This window comes from Thalassophryne amazonica, chromosome 15 (genome assembly GCF_902500255.1).
Source record: "Thalassophryne amazonica chromosome 15, fThaAma1.1, whole genome shotgun sequence".
NCBI lineage: Eukaryota > Metazoa > Chordata > Actinopteri > Batrachoidiformes > Batrachoididae > Thalassophryne > Thalassophryne amazonica.
The window spans coordinates 40,901,049-40,923,168 of NC_047117.1; the positions used below are offsets into that span (position 1 = coordinate 40,901,049).

At 41.0% G+C, this 22,120-nt stretch overlaps 1 protein-coding gene across 2 annotated transcripts in view; it reads left to right on the forward strand.

Annotated features, from left to right (window-relative positions):
* The window catches only part of b3gntl1 (UDP-GlcNAc:betaGal beta-1,3-N-acetylglucosaminyltransferase-like 1), a 265,373-nt gene that overhangs the window by 128,854 nt on the left and 114,399 nt on the right, over positions 1–22,120 (forward strand). For both annotated transcript variants that reach the window (XM_034189061.1, XM_034189062.1), the window contains one exon: positions 17,054–17,178. In XM_034189061.1, coding sequence (XP_034044952.1) covers positions 17,054–17,178 — 125 coding nt within the window. The remainder of the gene's footprint in view (positions 1–17,053; positions 17,179–22,120) is intronic.

Here is a 22,120-nt window from a genome sequence, read left to right on the forward strand (position 1 = left end):
GGTTCGGTCCTCGAGAGCCACATTCCTGACACTCTTAGTTGTCTCCCTGCTCCAACACACCTGAATCCAATGAAAGACTCGTTAGCAGACTTTGAATGAGCCTTTCATTGGATTCAGGTGTTTTGGAGCAGGGAGACAACTAAGAGTGTCAGGAATGTGGCTCTCGAGGACCGAACTTGGCCACCCCTGCTCTATGATAATTATGGACACGTCTACGGAAGCAGGCCACAGTCTCAACTTGTTGAATTTCCCTCCCTGGCAGATAAACTGCACTATCACCATAATGGATTTTCTGCACTAATTTCCCCGCTAAGCTAATGGATTCCACACCCACATTTGTCATAAGCCTTGCAGGGTCTCTAATCACCTGCTTCGTGGCCTGCTGTAGATTCGTAATGTTACCCTACATATAATATTTGAGTGACTAAAACAAGTCTGTTGCCTGTGGGGATCTATGGGCTCTAGATGGGGTAGTGTTTATAAAATAAGTAGCTGACATTTTTCAAAGGTGATCACAAATTAAGCAATGAGTTGGAATGGCGTGTCAGTCCAGAATGTTTTTAGAACCTTAGACCTCAATCATAATCATATACACACTATTATTATTAATATTAGGGCCAGAGTAGGAAAAAGTCCTACGAGGACCCTATTGTAATTGCGCTATTTATTATTATTATTATTATTATTATTATTTATTATTATTAGGGCCCGAGTAGGACATTGTCCTACAAGGACCCTATTGTAATTGCGCTGTTTATTATTATTATTAGTAGGGCCCGAGTAGGAAAAGTCCTACGAGGACCCTATTGTAATTGCGCTGTTTATTATTATTATTATTTATTATTATTATTAGGGCCCGAGTAGGAAAAAATCCTACGAGGACCCTATTGTAATTGCTCTGTTTATTATTATTATTATTTACTAGGGCCAAAGTAGGAAAAGTCCTACGAGGACCCTATTGTAATTGCGCTGTTTATTATTAGGTCCCGAGTAGGAAAAAGTCAGGCGAGGACCCTATTGTAATTGCGCTGTTTATTTTTATTATTATTTATTATTATTATTTATGATTATTAGGGCCCGAGTAGGAAAAAGTCCTACGAGGACCCTATTGTAATTGCGCTGTTTATTATTATTATTGTTTATTATTATTATTATTATTATTATTAGGGCCCAAGTAGGCAACGTCCTACGAGGACCCTATTGTAATTGCGCTGTTTATTATTATTATTATTATTATTATTATTATTATTATTAGGGCCCGACTAGGACAATGTCCTACGAGGACCCTATTGTAATTGCGCTGTTTATTATTATTATTATTAGGGCCCGAGTAGGAAAAGGCCTACGAGGACCCTATTGTAATTGCGCTGTTTATTATTATTATTATTAGGGCCCGAGTAGGAAAAGGCCTACGAGGACCCTATTGTAATTGCGCTGTTTATTTTTATTATTATTTATTATTAGGGCCCGAGTAGGCAACATCCTACAAGGACCCTATTGTAATTGCGCTGTTTATTTTTATTATTATTATTATTTATTATTATTATTATTAGGGCCAGAGTAGGCAACGTCCTATGAGGACCCTATTGTAATTGCGCTGTTTATTATTATTATTATTTATTATTATTATTATTAGGGCCAGAGTAGGAAAAAGTCCTACGAGGACCCTATTGTAATTGCGCTGTTTATTATTATTTATTATTATTATTAGGGCCCGAGTAGGAAAAAGTCCTTCGAGGATCCTATTGTAATTGCGCTGTTTATTATTATTATTATTATTTATTATTTATTATTATTAGGGCCCGAGTAGGCAACGTCCTACAATGACCCTATTGTAATTGTGCTGTTTATTATTTTTATTTATTATTACGGCCCGAGTAGGAAAAAGTCCAACGAGGACCTTATTGTAATTGCGCTGTTTATTATTAAGGCCCGAGTAGGAAAAAGTCCTACGAGGACCCTATTGTAATTGCGCTGTTTATTATTAGGGCCCAAGTAGGAAAACGTCCTACGAGGACCCTATTGTAATTGCGCTGTTTATTATTATCATTATTTATTATTATTATCATTATTATTATTATTATTAGGGCCCGAGTAGGCAACGTCCTATGAGGACCCTATTGTAATTGCGCTGTTTATTAGGGCCCGAGTAGGCAACGTCCTACGAGGACCCTATTGTAATTGCGCTGTTTATTATTATTATTATTTATTATTATTATTATTATTAGGGCCCGAGTAGGCAACATCCTACGAGGACCCTATTGTAATTGCGCTGTTTATTATTATTATTTATTATTATTAGGGCCCGTGTAGGCAACGTCCTACGAGGACCCTATTGTAATTGCGCTGTTTATTATTATTAGGGCCCGAGTAGGCAATGTCCTACGAGGACCCTATTGTAATTGCGCTGTTTATTATTATTATTATTATTATTATTATTATTCTCACTCTTGAAATCGAAATTTCGGTCTCTTCCCATGCTCAAAAACTCACCAAACTTTCCAAAGTCGTCCGTCCGGATCCGAAATTCGATATTTTGGGGGCGTTGCGCATGGTCGCTGAAAAATCACAAAATAGCGCCCCCTAGAAATTTTCAAAAACCCCTCCGCTTCTGGCTTTTTTCATTGTAGCCTCACGAAATTCGGTACACATATTTACCATGCCAGGACGCACGAAAAAGTCTCTTACTGTCATGGTGAAATATCGACAGGAAGTTGGCCATTTTGATTTTAAGTTTCGATTTTGAGCAAATTTTTCCCATTTTTGGCCATTTCCTCTACTTATATTTGAACGAACTCGTCCTAGGGATTTCATCCGATCATCTTCAAATTTGGTCAAAATCATCACAACACAATGGTGATCAAAAGTTATCAAAAGATTCTTATTAAGTCAAAAGGCGTGGCTGCTAGGGGTCATCAAACTTTGGCGAGCTTTTCGGAGCACGCCATTTCACTTCGAACGGCTGTCACGCCCACATACTTCATCGTAGATCCTTCACACTTGCTGGACATGATGAGGGCTCCGCCCTAAACGTCTACATATCTTAAGTTCCCACCTGCGCCATATTGCCCCCCGGTGGTGGCGGGAAATGTCCTATTTTTACTTTAAGAGTTCCTGATGTCACATACTTAACCCAATCAACTTTATTCCACTTCTAAAACATGCAGAACAAATTGGTGAACATAGGCAATGAACGCCGTGAAGTTATGAGTAACGGCGTCCGTGTGGCAGCGTGCCGAATATTGCCCATTCACCATGAAATTACGTTCTTCATTTTGGCGGCTTTAATTTTGTCACATCATCATGAAAATTGATACACAGGTCGAGCACGACAACCTCTTACAATTAATAGGGGCGTCGCCCATGGGCGGGGCAAAATGCCTCAATAGCAACCCCTTGAAAGTTTCAAAAACCCCTCCCCATAGGGGTTTTTTTGGAGTAGGGAGATGAAAATTGGTACACGTGTACACACTTGCATAGACGTACAAAAAAGTCTCTTGCACCATCAGTCTACTCCAAACAGGAAGTCGGCCATTTTGAATTTTCTTCTCATTTTGCAATGATTTCCACATGTTGTATTTGAACGAACTCCTCCTAGGGATATTGTCCAATGCACTGAAATTTCTTTGACAGCATCCAGAGATGACACTGACCAAAAGTTATCGAAAGCTTTTCTCTATGTTGAAGGGTGTGGCCTCCAGTGATGCCGGTAACGCGTTACTTAGTAACGCGTTACTCTAATCTGACCACTTTTTTTAGTAACGAGTAATCTAACGCGTTAATCTTTCCAAATCAGTAATCAGATTAAGTTACTTCTCCATGTCACTGTGCGTTACTATTATTTTTCATTGTGGGTCGATAGCAGCATTAAACTTGGTCTGTTGGCAGGAGGTCGGGGTTCGACTGAACTGCCCACTTTAAGCGAGCTGTGAGCTTTTCATCCACGGTTTTTTGCAGCTGCTCGACTCGTCGTCTCCTCTTAAAGCACGGTGATCAGCACACCTGCACTGAGCTTTACAAAGACATTTTTATACTTTTTTTCCTCCTTTATTTAGAGCTGAGCTGAGCCGCTCCGTAGCTGCACGTTAAAACAGCTGATCCTCCGCGACGCGTCAACAACTAACACTATTTTCCACTCAAATACACCTAAACTCTCTTTCTGAGGACCACATGATGTGAAAACACAATAAAACTTTCTTACCTGTAAATCTGGTCACGTTTTCTGCATAAATAAATGTTATCCATTCTTTATGCTCATACGCCAAAGTAGGGGCGAATCCAGGTGGAATGGGGGCGTGGGGGAGGGATGTGCCCCCCTCACAACACCCCTAGATTAAAGGTCCAGTTTTGAAGCCTTTTTTTTACTACAACTACTAATACTACTTAAAATAATATTAATTTCGACAAGTAAAATATTTAGAGAGAATTTAAATGTTAGAAAAATGCTAGAATGAATTTAATAGTTACATTTATAAACAATGTAGGTTCGAAATTGCAAGTTTTACTGTTACAGTGCTGTCAACAGTTAAATATGAGGTCAAGAAAGAGGTCTTTATTTTACTTTTTATAAAACAAGTATTTATTTTCATTGAAGTCAAGAAAGGGTTACTATAAAGTAAGTTTTGGCAAAACAGGTATCATTGTCATGTTGAGGTGGCAGAGGGTTGTTGTCGGCAGCTGGGAAAAGTAACTAAAAAAGTAACTAGTAATCTAACTTAGTTACTTTTACAATTGAGTAATCAGTAAAGTAACTAAGTTACTTTTTCAAGGAGTAATCAGTAATCAGTAATTAGATTACTTTTTCAAAGTAACTGTGGCAACACTGGTGGCCTCTATGGTGCCGCCATTTTGACCCTTTTGCCATGGAACATTAAGTCATGATAACTCCTTCATGCTTTGCCTGATTGACTTGAAACTTCACATGTATGATAACGGTTGGCTCCTGAACACACCCAGCCCCTCTGTTTGTACACTGACTGCCCCCTAGTGGATGAACAATCAACATGTCATAAATCCTTGATGCATTGTGTGATTTGTTTAAAATTTTAACTGTCATGAGTGGTTGCCCCTGCATGCACATGCCCACGTGGTCACAAGAGAACACACTGCCCTGGGTAGGCGGTTGCGCGGATGAGGGCCCGTATATGACTGCTTGCAGTCCTAGTTATTATTATTATTATTATTCTCACTTTTGAAATCAAAATTTCGGCTTCTTCCCGTGCTCAAAAACTCACCAAGCTTTCCAAAGTCGTCCGGCCGGATCCGAAATTCGATATTTTGGGCTCTTCGCACATGGTCGCAGAAAAATCGCGAAATAGCGCCCCCTAGAAATTTTCAAAAACCCCTCTGCATTGGGCTTTTTTCGTCGTAGCCTCACGAAATTCGGTACACATATTTACCATGCCAGGACGCACGAAAAAGTCTCTTACTGTCATGGTGAAATATCGACAGGAAGTCTGCCATTTTGATTTTAATTTTCGATTTTGAGCAAATTTTTGCCATTTTTGGCCATTTCCACTGCTTACATTTGAACGAACTCGTCCTAGGGATTTCATCCGATCGTCTTCATATTTGGTCAAAATCATCACAACACAATGGTGATCAAAAGTTATCAAAAGATTCTAATTAAGTCAAAAGGCGTGACTGCTAGGGGTTGTCAAACTTTGGCGAGCTTTTAGGAGCACGCCATTTCACTTCAAACGGCTGTCACGCCCACATACTTCATCGTAGATCCTTCAAACTTGCTGGACATGAGGAGGGCTCCGCCCTGAACGTCTACATATCTTAAGTTCCCACCTGCGCCATAGCGCCCCTGGTGGTGGCGGGAAATGTCCTATTTTTACTTTAAGGGGTCCTGATGTCACATACTTAACCCAATCAACTTCATTCCACTTCTAAAACATGCAGAACAAATTGGTGAACGTAGGTGATGAACGCCGTGAAGTTACGAGTAACGGCTTCTGTGTGGCGGCATACTGAATATCGCCCCTTCGCCATGAAATTACGTTCTTCCTTTTGACGGCTTTAATTTTGTCATATCATCATGAAAATTGATACACAGGTCGAGCACGACAACCTCTTACAATTCATAGGGGCGTCGCCCATGGGCGAGGCAAAATGCCTCAATGGCGCCCCCTTGAAAATTTCAAAAACCCTCCCCTTAGGGTTTTTTTTTTGTAGTGGGGAGATGAAAATTGCTACACATGAGTGACTTGCATAGACGTACAAAAAAAGTCTCTTGCACCATTGGTCTTCTCCAAACAGGAAGTCGGCCATTTTGAATTTTCTTGTCATTTTGCCATGATTTCCACACGTTGTATTTAAACAAACTCCTCCTAGGGATTTTGTCCAATGCACTTCAAATTTCTTTAACAGCATCCAGACATAATACTGACCAAATGTTATCGAAAGCTTTTCTCTATGTTGAAGGGTGTGGCCGCTATGGCGTCGCCATTTTGACCCTTCACCATGTAACATCAAATCAAGTCATGATAATGCCTTCATGCTTTGCCTGATTGACTTGAAACTTCACATGTATGACGACAGTTGGCCCCTCAACACACCTGGCCCCTCTGTTTGTACACTGAGTGCCCCCTAATGGATGAACCATCAACATGTCATAACTTCTTCATGCATTGTGTGATTTGCTTGAAATTTTAACTGTGGGATGAGTGGTTGCCCCTGTACGCACATGCCCACATCTGATCACAAGGGAACACACTGCCCTGGGTAGGCGGTCGTGCGGAACGAGGGCCCGTATATGACTGCTTGCAGTCCTAGTTATTATTATTATTATTCTCACTCTTGAAATCGAGTGAGGCCCGCAGGGCTGGAGTCCATAAGCTGGGGGTCTGGGGGCTGCTTTAGGCCCCCAGAAGTCAACGGTTTCTAGATAAGTTCACATGCATTCTGAGCATCCAGAACAGTAATTTTAATGTTTTGAGAAGACCATAAAGTGGACACCATTTGACTTATGCAATTTGAAACTGTGGATATAAGTACTTTATTCTGAGAATAGCCAGCATTGATTTTATTAACATCCTGGTGTAAATAAGGTATCACCACGTGTAGAACTCAAAAAGAATGATAGATTGAGTTTTCATTAAAAAAACAACTGCAATGTGGTAAAATGTATTCATAAATATGAAAGAACAGTCTTTTAATAATTATTAACTATCGCAAACTGTTTTTTTTTTCTCAAGATTTCTTTTTGCATAAGTTTGAAAAAACAACAGATCATAGGTTTAGGATAAATTACTTATCATGATTTTAATTTTCGAAGTGGCACTAATGACAACACTCATACTGAACATAATTTCGCTTGCATAGACTGATTTTGGAGATCAAGCAATAATTGCAGATGGGCTTTCTGAGGTCCCAGATAGCTTTTCTGATTTCCTTTTCTAAGTTTCAGAATTTAGTAAATTAGCATATGGTCCATTGATACTTATGTGTAGACACTAATCCCTAGAGGCAACTATTTTTGGTTTCAAATCTGGGCAAATGCAGTCCCAGAAAATTCCGAATGTGACAAACAAGAAATAGGTGTTTTAAACAAGTCAGTACTGCTAAAAATACAAACTTGCAGAAACAAAGATACTATTCTGACATGGTTTTGCACATAAGACTGACATGGTTTGCACATAAGACTGGCATAGCATGTTTCAAGTACACACATATATGTCCCCCACAAAATTGCGCCCATGCTCATGGTAAGGGCAACACTGAGTTACAAAAACACAATAAATCAGTAGCACTAACAAGTAAACATACCACTGTCCCAGCTTTTTTGAAACGTGTTGCAGGCATCCATTTCAAGATGAGGAAATATTTGCACAAAACAATAAAGTTTATCAGTTTGAACATTAAACGTCTTGTCTTTGTGGTGTATTTAATTGAATATAGGTTGAAGAGGATTTGCAAAACATTTCACACAACGTCCCAACTTCATTGGAATTGGGTTTGTAGTTTTTCACAAACTCCCCCTTCTACAGAATGAATACATAACAATCAGAGTTTTTCTTTTACTCAGAGCTATGTGTAATACTGTCACCATCTTGTGCAAGTGTCGTCAGTCATTTGCATAAACATGTTGTACTCACTGTAAGAAAAAAATGCAATGTTTACTGTTTCGGCAGTCTGGCAAAACAGTTTCCTTTAGAATTAATAAAGTTCTTCTTGTTCTTATTCTTAGTAAAATAGCAAAACTGTCTTTTTGAGTTGCAACCGAGATCAACCTCTGATCAACTCCAAACTTTGCACACAGAGTCTACTGGACCTCAGAGCTTAAGTTATTAAACATACTCTCACGCACACCAGTAGCTCAGGCAGTGGATGCTCTCATTTTGCCTGAACAACGTTATACATTTTCTGTATATTCTGTGTTAGTACGCGCCCGTGGCCGACATGCTTGATGAATTCCTGCGCAAAAGGTAGTTCCCAGATAATTGTGACATATTCCTGTGAGATAATGAGTATATCTCATCTAAATCAATTCTAAACTTTACCAGTAATAAAATTATCAAGATAACTGAAGTTTTATGAGTGGCCGTAATAAAGGAAACCTAAAATTTTGGAGCAACTTCACCTATTATCGCTCAAGCACATTGTAAACATTGACACGATGGAAGTGGAAGAGTTAAGAAATATATGATTGCAATGGTTTGATTACCATTTACAGTTGGCGATGAAAGACTTGAGTGTTAACTTTGTGTTAAAGTCAAAACAAGAAGCTACACTGAAAGAGATCTATCTGTAACAAAGAGACACATTCTGCCCACATTCTGCAAATGCCCACAGGTTGGCATTAACTTTGATTTATTTTTCACCAGGAAAATCTTAATGATTTTACCACTCATAATCATATACGCTGAGCAGTGTGGCTTAAGTAGTCTGGCAAGCTATCCCACAATGCCAAAATGGCAGCATTGTAGCTCCAATGAGAGTGTCACGTTGAGTGTGGTTATTAAATTGAGCTTGCTGGGCCTTAATTTCCCTGAGAAATAAAAGACGAACTTCCTGTTCAAAAAAGTGACACAGGAAGCTGGAATCACCTTCATAATGGGAACTCCAGTAGGACGAAGCTCTTGGCTGATGCAAAGAGGCTGCCTGATTAAAATAGTTTTGACTGGACACTAGGGGGTGCCATCAATCTCAAACATTTATATCTCAAAATTGGCTAATCTGAGTTGTACCAATTTGACATGGGTAATCTTGGAACAGGTGTTACTTGAAATACGTAAGTGCATCGTGATTGTTGAAAGGGGCATGTCCTATTGGCTTTTTAATTAGAAATGTCGGTGTGGCTCACACCATTCAACCTGTCAAGCTTAAATTTTTAGGGATAATAACAGACCAGCTCAAGGTAGGGCCTTAACAAATCTGATATTTTTTGTCTACAGGTGGGGCTATAATAAATAAAATACATTTTTACCAAAACTCCAACATTGTACATAGTACAATGTTAGTCAACATTCACACATCAACAAATTCTTTTGAGTGTGAAAAATCTTGTGATGTAGGCCACACCCATTTCTGTTTTTCCATTTTTACCCAGTATTGCAAAATATGGAAAACCTCAAAAATCTATCTTACCTCAGGCCATCACTTCAATCGCTTCCAGTCTTTGCAAGTCCTATCTAGATAGACCAATTAGAGCTTAAGTTGGTAAAAGCAGTATGGCCCCAACTCAGAAGATGCCAACTTTATAAAGGAGAACAGACTGCTGGGAGCAGTCAAAACAGACAGTGTTACATATCTTTCCAACAGTACCTTATATAAATACAAAACTTGCCACAAGGATATAGAAGAACAAGCACTGGCTGTGTAAGAAATGTGGTATGTTTGTCAGTTGTTGTAAATGTTTGTCAGTACAGGGTGCTATAAATGTAAAAAGAATATTCTGAAAAAAAAAAAGTGCATGAAATTCACATGGCATGTTTGGGGATCATGTACGAGTTGAATCCTACAATTTTTTTGATGATTGCATAAAGTTTGCATTCCTCTTTATGCAAATGATACTCAAAAATACCTCTTTGCTCAAAATTTTTAACATTCACCAAAAATCACCCATCTGTCCTACAGAGCTGAAACATTTTCAGTACATCCACTGAATAAACACATAACTTTCATACACCGATTTTGAAGTCCGTCACTCTATTTTTTTCAAAATATGAAAAATCATTGTCAGTTTGACATCTTGCCATATATTGAATCAAATACCACCAAAGTTGAGGAAAAACAATCTGTCATGTAGAAATTGTGTAATTACTTACATTTTGTCCAACTTTATTTTTGGCCTAGTTCAAAAATAATGAAGCCAAAGTGTGACATAACCATCAAAATTTAAAAGTGGCCTTTTTTGTGAAATGTTATCATTTTAGGTATGGTTATATATCAGAGTTTCAATATTTCTATTGGTCTCAGTTTAGTCATTGCTAGAAATTATCAGTGCATATATACAATAATGTGCTAGAGCGTAACGCTTGCGACAACAGTTGGAGGTATCTTCTTTAATCTGCAGAAGCCTGAAACAAAGAAATTCTGTCCATTGAAGCAGAGTAGAAGATATAGCTAAAGTTTTTGACACAAATAAATCAAGGACTTATTCTCAGCGTTACACTTGCGACAGTTTTACCTTGCTTTACAAACATGAAGTTTTTTCTAGGAAATGACATTTCTACTTTTACAAAAATGTATTACTGTGAGTATGAAGCACAAACGGACAAAATACAAGGTTATTTCTTTAACATTCAACTTTAAATGATAATGCTAAATATCAGTGTCACACAAAATTGATGAAAAAAGCGCAATTTTGGGGTAAATTTCCTGCATATCTCTGGAACTGTGTGGAATTTTTCCATGAAATTATCAGTACCTGTCAAAGAGACTATAGGCAACTCAAAGATAAATCTGGATGGTGCTAAATAAAATAATGGCTTGTTCATGACAAATGCAATGCAAATCAGCAGTTAGGTTTCATTATTTTTGAACTAGGCCTTTTTCTTGTTGTTGTTTTTAAAAATAAGACTTATAATATGAAAGGGACATGGCCCACACCGTACCACTTAGTAAGCTGAGATTTTTATGGATGATAAAGATTGGTTCATGTTACTCATATTCCAAGAATTACATTTATTCACATGCAGGTGTTGCAGTAGTAAGGAAAAAATGCATTTTTCTTTAAAACTCACTTTGCAAAAATTAGTTAGCAGTCCAAAATATTTACATTCCCACAATCTTTTAAGAGTACAGAATTTTCTACAATGGGCTATGCCTATTTATACCTGTTCATTTTTATGCAAAAAAGAAACATATTTAAAACCTACTTTTTCAACCTCTGCTTTGCTCATGAGTGCCATCTGCACCACAAGCTGCATATGCATTCAGTAGACACTCACGTGTTTAATGTCATTAAGATAATTAAGTCCAATAAACATGAAACATGGTCCAATGATACGGAAATGTAACAGAACCTGTTTGCCGAATTGCATAATAGTTGGACACAAGTTGGTGCCACAAATGAGGAAGCAATAATCTGAAATTAGATGCATAAAAATCAGGAAATTCATATTGCAGCAAGTTATCCATCAAAGAACAGCAATGTTCAATGAAGAACTTTCCACAATTTTCAGTATGAATTGCTTTAAATTTCATAGACTGAGCACTGTAGCTGCAATATTTGCTCTGAGAGTGCTGATGAAGACGTTTAGAGAAGGCCAGAAGGAGTTGCATTGTTTGTTGTTGGACTTAAACAAAGGTTATAACAGAGTGCCAAGACAAAAGGTGTGGTATTGTATGAGGAATTCTGGTGTGGCAGAGAAGTGTATGAGGGAGGTGCAGAATACGAGGTCTGTTTGAAAAGTAGCCGACCTTTTTATTTTTTCAAAAACCTGATGGATTTGAATCACGTGTGCTTGCATGAGCCAACCTTGAACCTTCGTGCGCATGCGTGAGTTTTTTCACGCCTGTCGATTGCGTCATTTGCTTGTAAGCAGCCTTTGTGAGGATGGGTGTAGTCTCTCGTCGTTTTTTCTTTGCAAGGAAATGGCGGAACGACTGGAGCAGGGCGACTGCATCAGATTTTGCTAGAAACTGGGCGACAGCCAGGTGGAAACCATTCGGATTATTCAGACGGCTTTCAGTGACAATGCTATGGGCATCACACAGATTAAGGAGCGGTACAACCAGTTTAAAGACGTCCGCACAACGGTGGAGAGCGAGCCACGCTCCGGTCGGCCATCAACATGCTGAAATGACTGGATCATTTCCAAAGTGAATGCTGTGGTGATGCGGGACCGTCGTGTGACTATCCGAGAAATTGTGGAAGAGGTGGACATCAACACTTTTACGGCACATTCCAGTGTGACAGAAGATTTTGCCATGAAAAGAGTTGCAGTGAAATTCATGCCAATGGCTTTGGCACGAAGCTGATGGCGCAGCAAAAGCGCCACCGTATTGAAATCTCACAGGACATGTTGTGACATGCCCAGCTCTTCCACCATTCGGAAGATTCAGACGGCTTTCGGTGGCTTTTCAGTCGTGTGACTATCCGAGAAATTGTGGAAGAGCTGGGCATGTCACAACATGTCCTGTGAGGCTTCAACACAGTGGCGCTTTTGCTGCATGTTCAGCTTCTTGCCAAAGCCATCGGCACACAGCGGTTTCGCATCACCACAGCGTTCACTTTGGAAATGATCCAGTCATTTAAGCATGTTGATGGCCGACTGGAGCATGGCTCGCTCTCCACCGTTGTGCGGCCGTCTTTAAACTGGTTGTACCGCTCCTTAATCTGTGACGGGCCCATAGCATCATCACCGAAAGCTGTCTGAATCTACCAAATGGTTTCCAGGTCGGATACTTTTCTAACAGACCTCGTATATGCAAGTACAGTCACCACACTGAGTCTGGTGTTCTTTTGAGGTTCCTTGCAATTATCAGAAGTCCTGAGGAAGTCTTTTTCTGAAGAAAAGTCTGCTTCAGCCTACTTGATCAGGGTATGGGACAGGTTAAACCTTAATCAGAAGAAGCAGCTTTTAGTCACTGATATTGTGATTGTCATATTTAAAAAAATTTCAACTCAATTCATTGCCTAATTACCTCTGACCTCTGTGTGGTAAATGGACTGCATTTATATAGTGCTTTTCCATCTGCATCAGAAGCTCAAAATGCTTTACAATTATGCCTCATATTCAACCATTCACATAGACATACTTACACGCTGACATCAGGGTGCTGCCATGCAAGGTGCTCACTACACATCAAGGGGATGAAGTACGAGGTCTGTCAATAAAGTAATGGTCCTTTTTATTTTTTTTCAAAAACTATATGGATTTCATTCATATGTTTTTACGTCAGACATGCTTGAACCCTCGTGCGCATGCGTGAGTTTTTGCACGCCTGTCGGTTACGTCATTCGCGCGTAAAGACCGATTCGCTTTGGAAGCGAGACAAAGGAACACCTCCGTTTCGGAGTGCCAGGGGACAAGTTTGGACATGCCTATCTCGGCTTTCAATGCTTACCAGTCCAGTAAGTATCAGAGAAATTGTGAAGAGCTGGGCATGTCCAAACTTGTTCTCTGACACGCCGAAACGGAGGTGTTCCTTTGTCTCGCTTCCACAGCGAATCGGTCCTGACGCGCGAAGCCTCCGCGCGGCTTTCCATGGCAAAATCTCTTGTTAAAAGTGAAATCTGCCGGAAAATGGCTGATGTCCAGCTCTTGTGATAACCAGAGAAAGAGCACACGATGGTCTCGTATCCACAGAGCCATCTGTTTAGAAATGATCCGGTGGTTTGTGCCTCGTCGTCGCAGCTCGGAGCGCGGCGCGCCGACCGTCCTTAATGGGGTCCTTAAAGCTTTGGTAACAGTCCTTATTCTCTGTGAAGCCCGTAAAATTTTCACCGAAAGCCAGATAAATTTTTCGAATGGTTTCCAGGTGCCAGTCTCTAACAGCTTCTGAAAAAATTCTGATGGAAAAAAAGTCCTTTTCATTCCGCCATTTCCTGAGAATGAAAATGAGCCGAGGGGGCGGGACCACTCCTTCCCAAGGCGTGCTCACAGGCGAATGACGTAACGGACAGGCGTGGAAAAACTCACACATGCGCACGAGGGTTCAAGCATGTCTGACGTAAAAACATATGAATGAAATCCATATAGTTTTTGAAAAAAATAAAAAGGACCGTTACTTTATTGACAGATCTCGTAACTTGCTCAGGGGCCCTTAGTGATTTTCTGGTCTGGTTTGAACAAGGTTCCTCTAGTCTGAAGCCCAACCCTTAACCACTAGACCAGTGGTTTTCAAAGTGTGGGATAGTGAGCCACCTCAGAGAACAAATGAATAGCTGCCCCCCCCCCCCCCCCCAAACACACATACACACAATTTTTGTGTTTCTTTTTATTCTTTTACACATCTTAAACACATTTTAAAAGTATTTGTGCATTTTTAAGGAACTGTCTATGCATTTACACATTTCACAGCCTTTGTAAACATTTTAAACATGTTTTTAATGAGGTTTCTATTCTTTCACACATTTTATACCCTTTTCAAACATTTTAAATGTGTTTTAAAAGAACTTTCTATTCTTGTATTTTAACCTTTTTACACATAGTATAAAATATAATATACATATATATATATATATATATATATATATATATATATATATATATATATATATATATATAGTGAGGAAAATAAGTATTTGAACACCCTGCGATTTTGCAAGTTCTCCCACTTAAAAATCATGGAGGGGTCTGAAATTTTCATGTCTGCAGACACGCACCTAAGAGACATAATCCAAAAAAAAAAATCTGGAAATCACAATGTATGATTTGTTTTTTTTTTAAATAATTTATTTGTATGTTACTGCTGCAAATAAGTATTTCAACACCTGTGAAAATCAATGTTAATATTTGGTACAGTAGCCTTTGTTTGCAGTTACAGAGGTCAAATGTTTCCTGTAGTTTTTCACCAGGTTTGCACACACTGCAGCAGGGATTTTGGTCCACTCCTCCATATAGATCTTCTCCAAATCTTTCAGGTTTGGAGTTTCAGCTCCCTCCAAAGATTTTCTATGGAGTTCAGGTCTGGAGACTAGCCAGGCCACTCCAGGACCTTGAAATGCTTCTTACAGAGCCCCTCCTTAGTTGCCCTGGCTGTGTGTTTGGGGTCATTGTCATGCTGGAAGGCCCAGCTTCAGTGCTCTTACTGAGGGAAGGAAGTTGTTTGCCAAAATCTCGCAATACATGACCCCATCCATCCTCCCTTCAATATGGTGCAGTCGTCCTGTCCCCTTTGCAGAAGAGCACCCCCAGAGTATGATGTTTCCACCCCCGTTCTTCACGGTTGGGATGGTTTTCTTGGGGTTGTTCTCATCCTCTTAACATGGTAAGTGGAGTTGATTCCAAAAAGCTCTATTCTGGTCACATCTGACCACATGACCTTCTCCCATGCCTCCTTTGAATTATCCAGATGGTCACTGGTGAACTTCAAACGGGCCTGGACATGTGTTAACTTGAGCAGGGGGACCTTGCTGCCCTGCAGGATTTTAAACCATGACAGCATCATGTGTTACTAATGTAATCTTTGTGACTGTGGTCCCAGCTCTCTTCAGGTTATTGACCAGGTCCTCCTCTGTAGTTCTGGGTTTTCTCAAAATCCTCCTTAACCCATGTTGCGGGATCTTGCATGGTCCTCCTGTGTAGTCATCCTTACCCCACAAAGTGAGATCTTGCATGGAATCCCAGACCGAGGGAGACTGACAGTCACCTTGTGTTTCTTCCACTTTCTAATAAATAATCATAACAGTTGTTGTCTTCTACCAAGCTGCTTGCCTGTTGTCCTGTAGTCCATGCAAACCTTGTGCAGGTCTACAGTTTTGTCCCTGGTGTCCTTAGACAGCTCTTTGGTCTTGCTATGGTGGACAGATTGGAGTGTGATTGATTGAGTGTGTGAACAGGTGTCTTTTATACAGGTAACAAGTTCAAACAGGTGCAATTAATACAGGTAAAGAGTGCAGAATAAGATGGCTTCTTAAAGAAAAATTAACAGGTCTATGTGAGCCAGAATTCTTGCTGGTTGGTAGGGTGTCAAATACTTATTTGCAGCAGTAACATACAAATAAATGATTAAAAAAATCATACATTGTGATTTCCAGTTTTTTTTTTTTTTTTAGATTATGTCTCTCACAGTGGACATGCACCTAAGATGAAAATTTCAGACCCCTCCATGATTTCTAAGTGGTAGAACTTGCAAAATCGCAGGGTGTTCAAATACTTATTTTCCTCACTATATATATATATATATTTTTTTTTTTTCTATCGATTCCACTTATCAATCCAATTCCTTATCAATACCTCCTTTACAGGTTTTCTATGTCAATAACATTTTATTGAGTCTTAAAGTAAATAAATATGAAATTGTACACTGGATCCTTGATCTCTGGACATAAATAAAAATAAACAAAAGCTGTAGTTTTTGTCAAAATCATTTCCTTTCAGACATTAATGGCATCATTGTCACTCCTTACCTCTGAGCTGAGCTCAGCAGGCTGAGCTGCAAGTCAACATCAGTGTAATTCACAAAGAACGCAGGATGTCTCATTTTGGGAGGAAAAAAAAGATTTTAGTCTGTTGTAGTTTGCTGTCTGTGTTACAACGTTTGGAAAGAGGTGTCATTTGAGGCTCCGAGTTCAATGCAGACTTTGTTTTTCAGAAGTAATCTCTCCATGCAAAGACCCCACTAAGCCTAGGGCCTCTGCAATCCCATAGGCAATGTATGAGCTAGTGCTCATTTGTAAGTCCCTTCGGCTGCTCCCTTGTTTGCACTTGGGGTCGCCACAGCAAATCCAAGGTGGATCTGCATGTTGAATTGGCACAAGTTTTACGCCGGATGCCCTTCCTGACGCAACTCCACATTATATGGAGAAATGTGGCAGGGGTGGGATTTGAACCCGGAACCTTCTGAACTGTAACCAAGCACATTAACCACTTGGCCAAAATACACTACTCATTTTAAAATAAAAATAGAATTTCATAATTCTGTCTCATTTAAGGGAGTTCCAGAGGACCTGCTCTTTTTCTACCAGAGCCTTCGCCAGGCGGGAAGTGTGGCCCGAGTAGACCAGTGTCTCCTGCTCTACCGTTACCATGAGAAGGCAACCACACACTCTGTGACAGAGTATGTTTTACAGTCAAGCCCACCTCCACACAATTACACACGGTTACCTTTGTATACACAGACACATTTGTTATCTTTGACATTTTTTTCTCTGTATGGACAAATACTGAATAGAGTGTTGTTTGAAAACGTATAGACTCAGTGCGAGAAGGCTTTGAAAAACACTTGCTGTCCAGGTTGCGTTAATTAATGATGGTCTCCACAAATGAGCACACAGGTTTTACTCTGTCTTGTGCATGTGCACGCATGTATGTGCATCAGCTCTACTTTCACTCAAACAGACAACAAACACAGGAATATCAGACCTGTTTGAGCAAGAAACAGTTTCATTTTTTTCATTTTCAGATTCATTTCAATTTAATTAAGTTCAGTTTATTTAATTTAATTCATATAGCACCAAATCACAACAAAGCTGCCTCAAGGTGCTTCACACAAGCAAGGTCTAACCTTACCAACTCCTTGAGCAAGCACACAGGTGACAGTGGTAAGGAAAAACTCCCTCTGATGATACTGAGGAAGAAACCTCAAGCAGACCAAACACAGAGTAGTGACCCGCTGCTTCGGCCAGGGGTGCCCAACCTTTTTTGAACCAAGATCTACATTTAAAGTTGAAAGTGTATTGAGATGTACCAAAGCCATGTCCAAAGCCATAGAGTTACCACAATATATTGTGTGCCCATATAATAACATAATTTTTTGGCACAAAGATAAAGTTTTAACAATAATAACACATTATTCAAGTAAACGTGCATGGTGCAAAGAATAAGCACAAGTAGGCATAGGACTGACTCGTAACAACTAATTGCCTAATTTGCATAATTGGCTTTTTTCCTTTAATTTGCACTTAGGTTTATATTTTTTTTAGATAGATAGAGATAGATTTTATTGTCATTACAACAAGTGCAATGAAGTTAAAACAAGTGTAACGAAATTATCATCACAGCCAATCACCTCAGACAAAAATACAGCAATTAATCCACAATTATTACTAGTTGAATGTAATAAGAATCAGAATCAGAATCGCCTTTATTGTCATTGTAATTTACATTACAACGAGATTTGAGTGCAACTCCAAAAAGTTGCTTTCCGTGGTGCGAGTAATTTTTAGCCAAATAAAAGATAGTGAAATTTAACGGTAAATTATTCAGAGTATATGTACAACTAATATAAACATAAGGTAAAATAAAATGAAATGTGGACTAAGTCAATCAATCAATCAATTTTTTTTTATATAGCGCCAAATCACAACAAACAGTTGCCCCAAGGCGCTTTGTATTGTAAGGCAAGGCCATACAATAATTATGTAAAACCCCAACGGTCAAAACGACCCCCTGTGAGCAAGCACTTGGCTACAGTGGGAAGGAAAAACTCCCTTTTAACAGGAAGAAACCTCCAGCAGAACCAGGCTCAGGGAGGGGCAGTCTTCTGCTGGGACTGGTTGGGGCTGAGGGAGAGAACCAGGAAAAACACATGCTGTGGAGGGGAGCAGAGATCGATCACTAATGATTAAATGCAGAGTGGTGCATACAGAGCCAAAAAGAGAAAGAAACAGTGCATCATGGGAACCCCCCAGCAGTCTACGTCTATAGCAGCATAACTAAGGGATGGTTCAGGGTCACCTGATCCAGCCCTAACTATAAGCTTTAGCAAAAAGGAAAGTTTTAAGCCTAATCTTAAAAGTAGAGAGGGTGTCTAAGTAAGGTAAAACGTGAAATATATACAACTGTGGAATCATATTACACGGGAATATTGCACATGGTTTACAGATATTGCACAAGAAACTTGAAGGTGCGGATTAGAGTGATTTGTTTTTGTTCAGAGCAGTGATCGCTCTGGAGAGAAAGCTGTCCCTGAGTCTGTTTGTCCTAGTTTTGATTGACCTATACCGTCGGCTGGAGGGTAGTAGGTCAAACAAGTGGTTGCTGGGGTGGGATGTGTCTTTGCAGATGCTGGCAGCTATGCTGAGGTAGCGAGAGCTGGCAATGTCTTCCAGGCTGGGCAGAGAGCAGCCAGTAATCCTCTGGGCCGGTTTGATCACCCTCTGCAACGCTCTCCTGTCTACTGCTGTGCACCCCCCGTACCACACTGTGATGCAGTACATCAGGATGCTCTCAATGATGGCTCTGTAGAACAACACCAGCAGCTTCTCCTCCAGATTTTTTCTCCTGAGCACCCTCAGGAAGTGGAGTCACTGCTGGGCTTTCTTCACCACCATTGTGGTGTTGGCAGTTCAGGAGAGGCTGTCAGAGAGCTGCACTCCCAGGAACCTGATGGAGCTGACCCTTTCCACACAGTCCCCTTGGATGTAGAGCGGGGCTGGGTCAGCCCTGTTTTTCCTGAAGTACAGGATTATTTCTTTTGTTTTTGTGGTGTTCAGCGGCAGGTTGTTAGCTGAACACCATGCTGTCAGTGTCAGTGTCGATTTACCTCGTCTCTGTAGTCGGTCTCATCCCCCCTGAGATGAGCCCAATCACGGTGGTATCATCCGCAAACTTTATGATGGTGTTTGTGGGATGGGTCGGAGAGCAGTCGTGCGTGTAAAGGGTGAACAGGAGGGGGCTCAGTACACAGCCTTGAGGGGTGATGATGGAGTGTGATGCTGGAGGAAATGTTGGGGCCAGGTTTCACGGACTGTGGGCGGTTTGTGAGGAAGTCCTTGATCCACTGGCAGATGGGGGTGGAGATGCCCAGATGTGTCAGTTTCTGGACTAGGATCTCTGGGATGATGTGGTTGAAGGCTGAGCTGAAGTCTAGGAAGAGCATCCTCACATAACTCCCCTGGTGCTCCAGGTGGCTCAGTGCGGTGTGGAGAGCTGTGGTGATGGCGTCCTCTGTGGAGCGGTTTGCCCTGTAGGCAAACTGGTGGGGGTCCAGAGTGGGAGGGAGACAGGCTCTGATGTGCTGAGAGACCAGTCTTTCAAAGCACTTCATGACCACAGGTGTAAGTGCAACAGGCCTGTAGTCATTTATGCTCTCCACTGCTGACTTCTTTGAGACTGGAATGATGGTGGAGGATTTGAGGCAGGGTGGAATGGTGGCCTGCGACAGGGACAGGTTGAAGATGCAGGTGAAAATTCCAGCCAGTTGGTCAGCACATGCTTTCAGTAACTTTCCAGGTACACCATCAGAGCCGGCCGCCTTCCTGGGGTTCACCGCCTTCAGCACATATCTCACTTCGTGTTCCTGAAGTGTTAGTGTCCTTGTGCTGGAGGGTGGTGGGTGTGGAGTTGCTGCTGGTCTGTCTGCTTCGAAGTGGGCAAAGAAGCGGCTTAGCTCCTCTGCCAGCGAGGCGTCAGACCTAGCATTTTTCCTGGGTTGCTGCTTTTGTAGTTGGTTGTATGATTTATTCCCTGCCACATCCTTCTGGGGTAATTTACAGCGAAGTGGTCTTCTGTCTTTTCCTTGTAGGCAGTCTTGGCCTCTCTGATGCGTCTTTTCAGATCGGACCTGGCCGCGCTGTACAGGGCCCTGTCCCCTGATTTAAAGGCGGTGTTTCGGCTTTTTAATATGGACTGGACTGCACTGTTCATCCAGGGTTCTGGTTTGGAAAAACTCTGACTCTTTTGTTGACGGTGACAGTGTCAACACAGTTCTTAATGTAGGAGAGTACGGTGTCAGTGTACTCCTGCAGGTTGTGGCTGGAGAATAAATCAATCAATCAATCAATCAATTTTTTTATATAGCGCCAAATCACAACAAACAGTTGCCCCAAGGCGCTCAAATCTCATACAGTCCGTGAGAAGCAGTCCTGTAGCTGGGAGAGAGAAGTTAATAATGCTACAAATCAGAATTGAAACAACCATACATATACATTTGATTGTTTATGTATGTAAAAAAATTTTAAGACAGCCCGTCATCTGAATTTAGGCAATGTGAGTGTGTGGTCACCGCAGCAGTATCCCGTGCAGCTGCAAGCTCAGGGGGAAACGCTGCTTTGCGGAGGGGGGGGGGGGGAGGAGTGGTGGTGCGGAGGTCGGGGTAGTGGGGGGGGTGGTGGTGGACAGAAACTCAAGGGGGGATGGTGGGAGGAGCATGCATCAATGTGTGCAGGTGGCTCATGTCAGTCTCTGTCCGTTTATGCATGAAAGTCTGGAGTTGCCTTGACAACAGGAGGCTGTAGAAGAGGGCTGATAGATAAGAGGGGAGCTGAATGCTTCACCAAGGCCATTAAGGTCCTTTTGGAGGAAAAACAAGCGGGGCATTTTGACCTTCAGTAGCTGATAAGCTGCCATGTTTGGGGTTGGGTAGAGTAACACAGAAATTCCACGGCTCCTCTGACCATCTGAATCCAATTCTGAGTATTCCCTGGTCTGCAACATCTTCCTTTGCAAGGCGGACATTTGCTCCAAAATGGTATCCAACTTGCATTTGAGTTCAAAAGTTAACACAGTCTGATATTGTACCGCTTTGCCCACCTGATTAATCATGACGGACAGGTGTGGGGTTGTGGTTCTGGTAGCAGCTGTCTTGCCAATTTTCTGGTATTTCAGGGCAGCGCATAAACCAATAAGTACCAGCCCCCCGCCATAAAAACAAATAAAAATAAGTCCTCAATGTCTTCCACGGAGAGTGGTGCCAAACACGCATCACACCACTTCTCCCGGGTGTCGAGAACATAACCCACAGGATAGGTTCCATCTGGGCATGCAGGTTGCCCCGGCCCTGATTTCCTTGTTGAAAAAATGGTGTCAATAGCGTTGAGAGACCAGCTGATCAATTCCATGGTTATTCCAAATGCAGTTTGAAGAATTCACAGTCTGGTGAATTTGGGACTTTTTAGAGATAGAGAGATAGAGACAAAACAGGAGGAGAGGAGAGAGGAGGAGATGCGACTGCCCTCACCGGAGTCAGCTATTTGCACTGAAAGGCTTGTAGCTTAACTTTCGTTGTCTGTATCTGTATGTGCATGCAATTGTTATTGATGCTGTAGGAGAGAGGAATA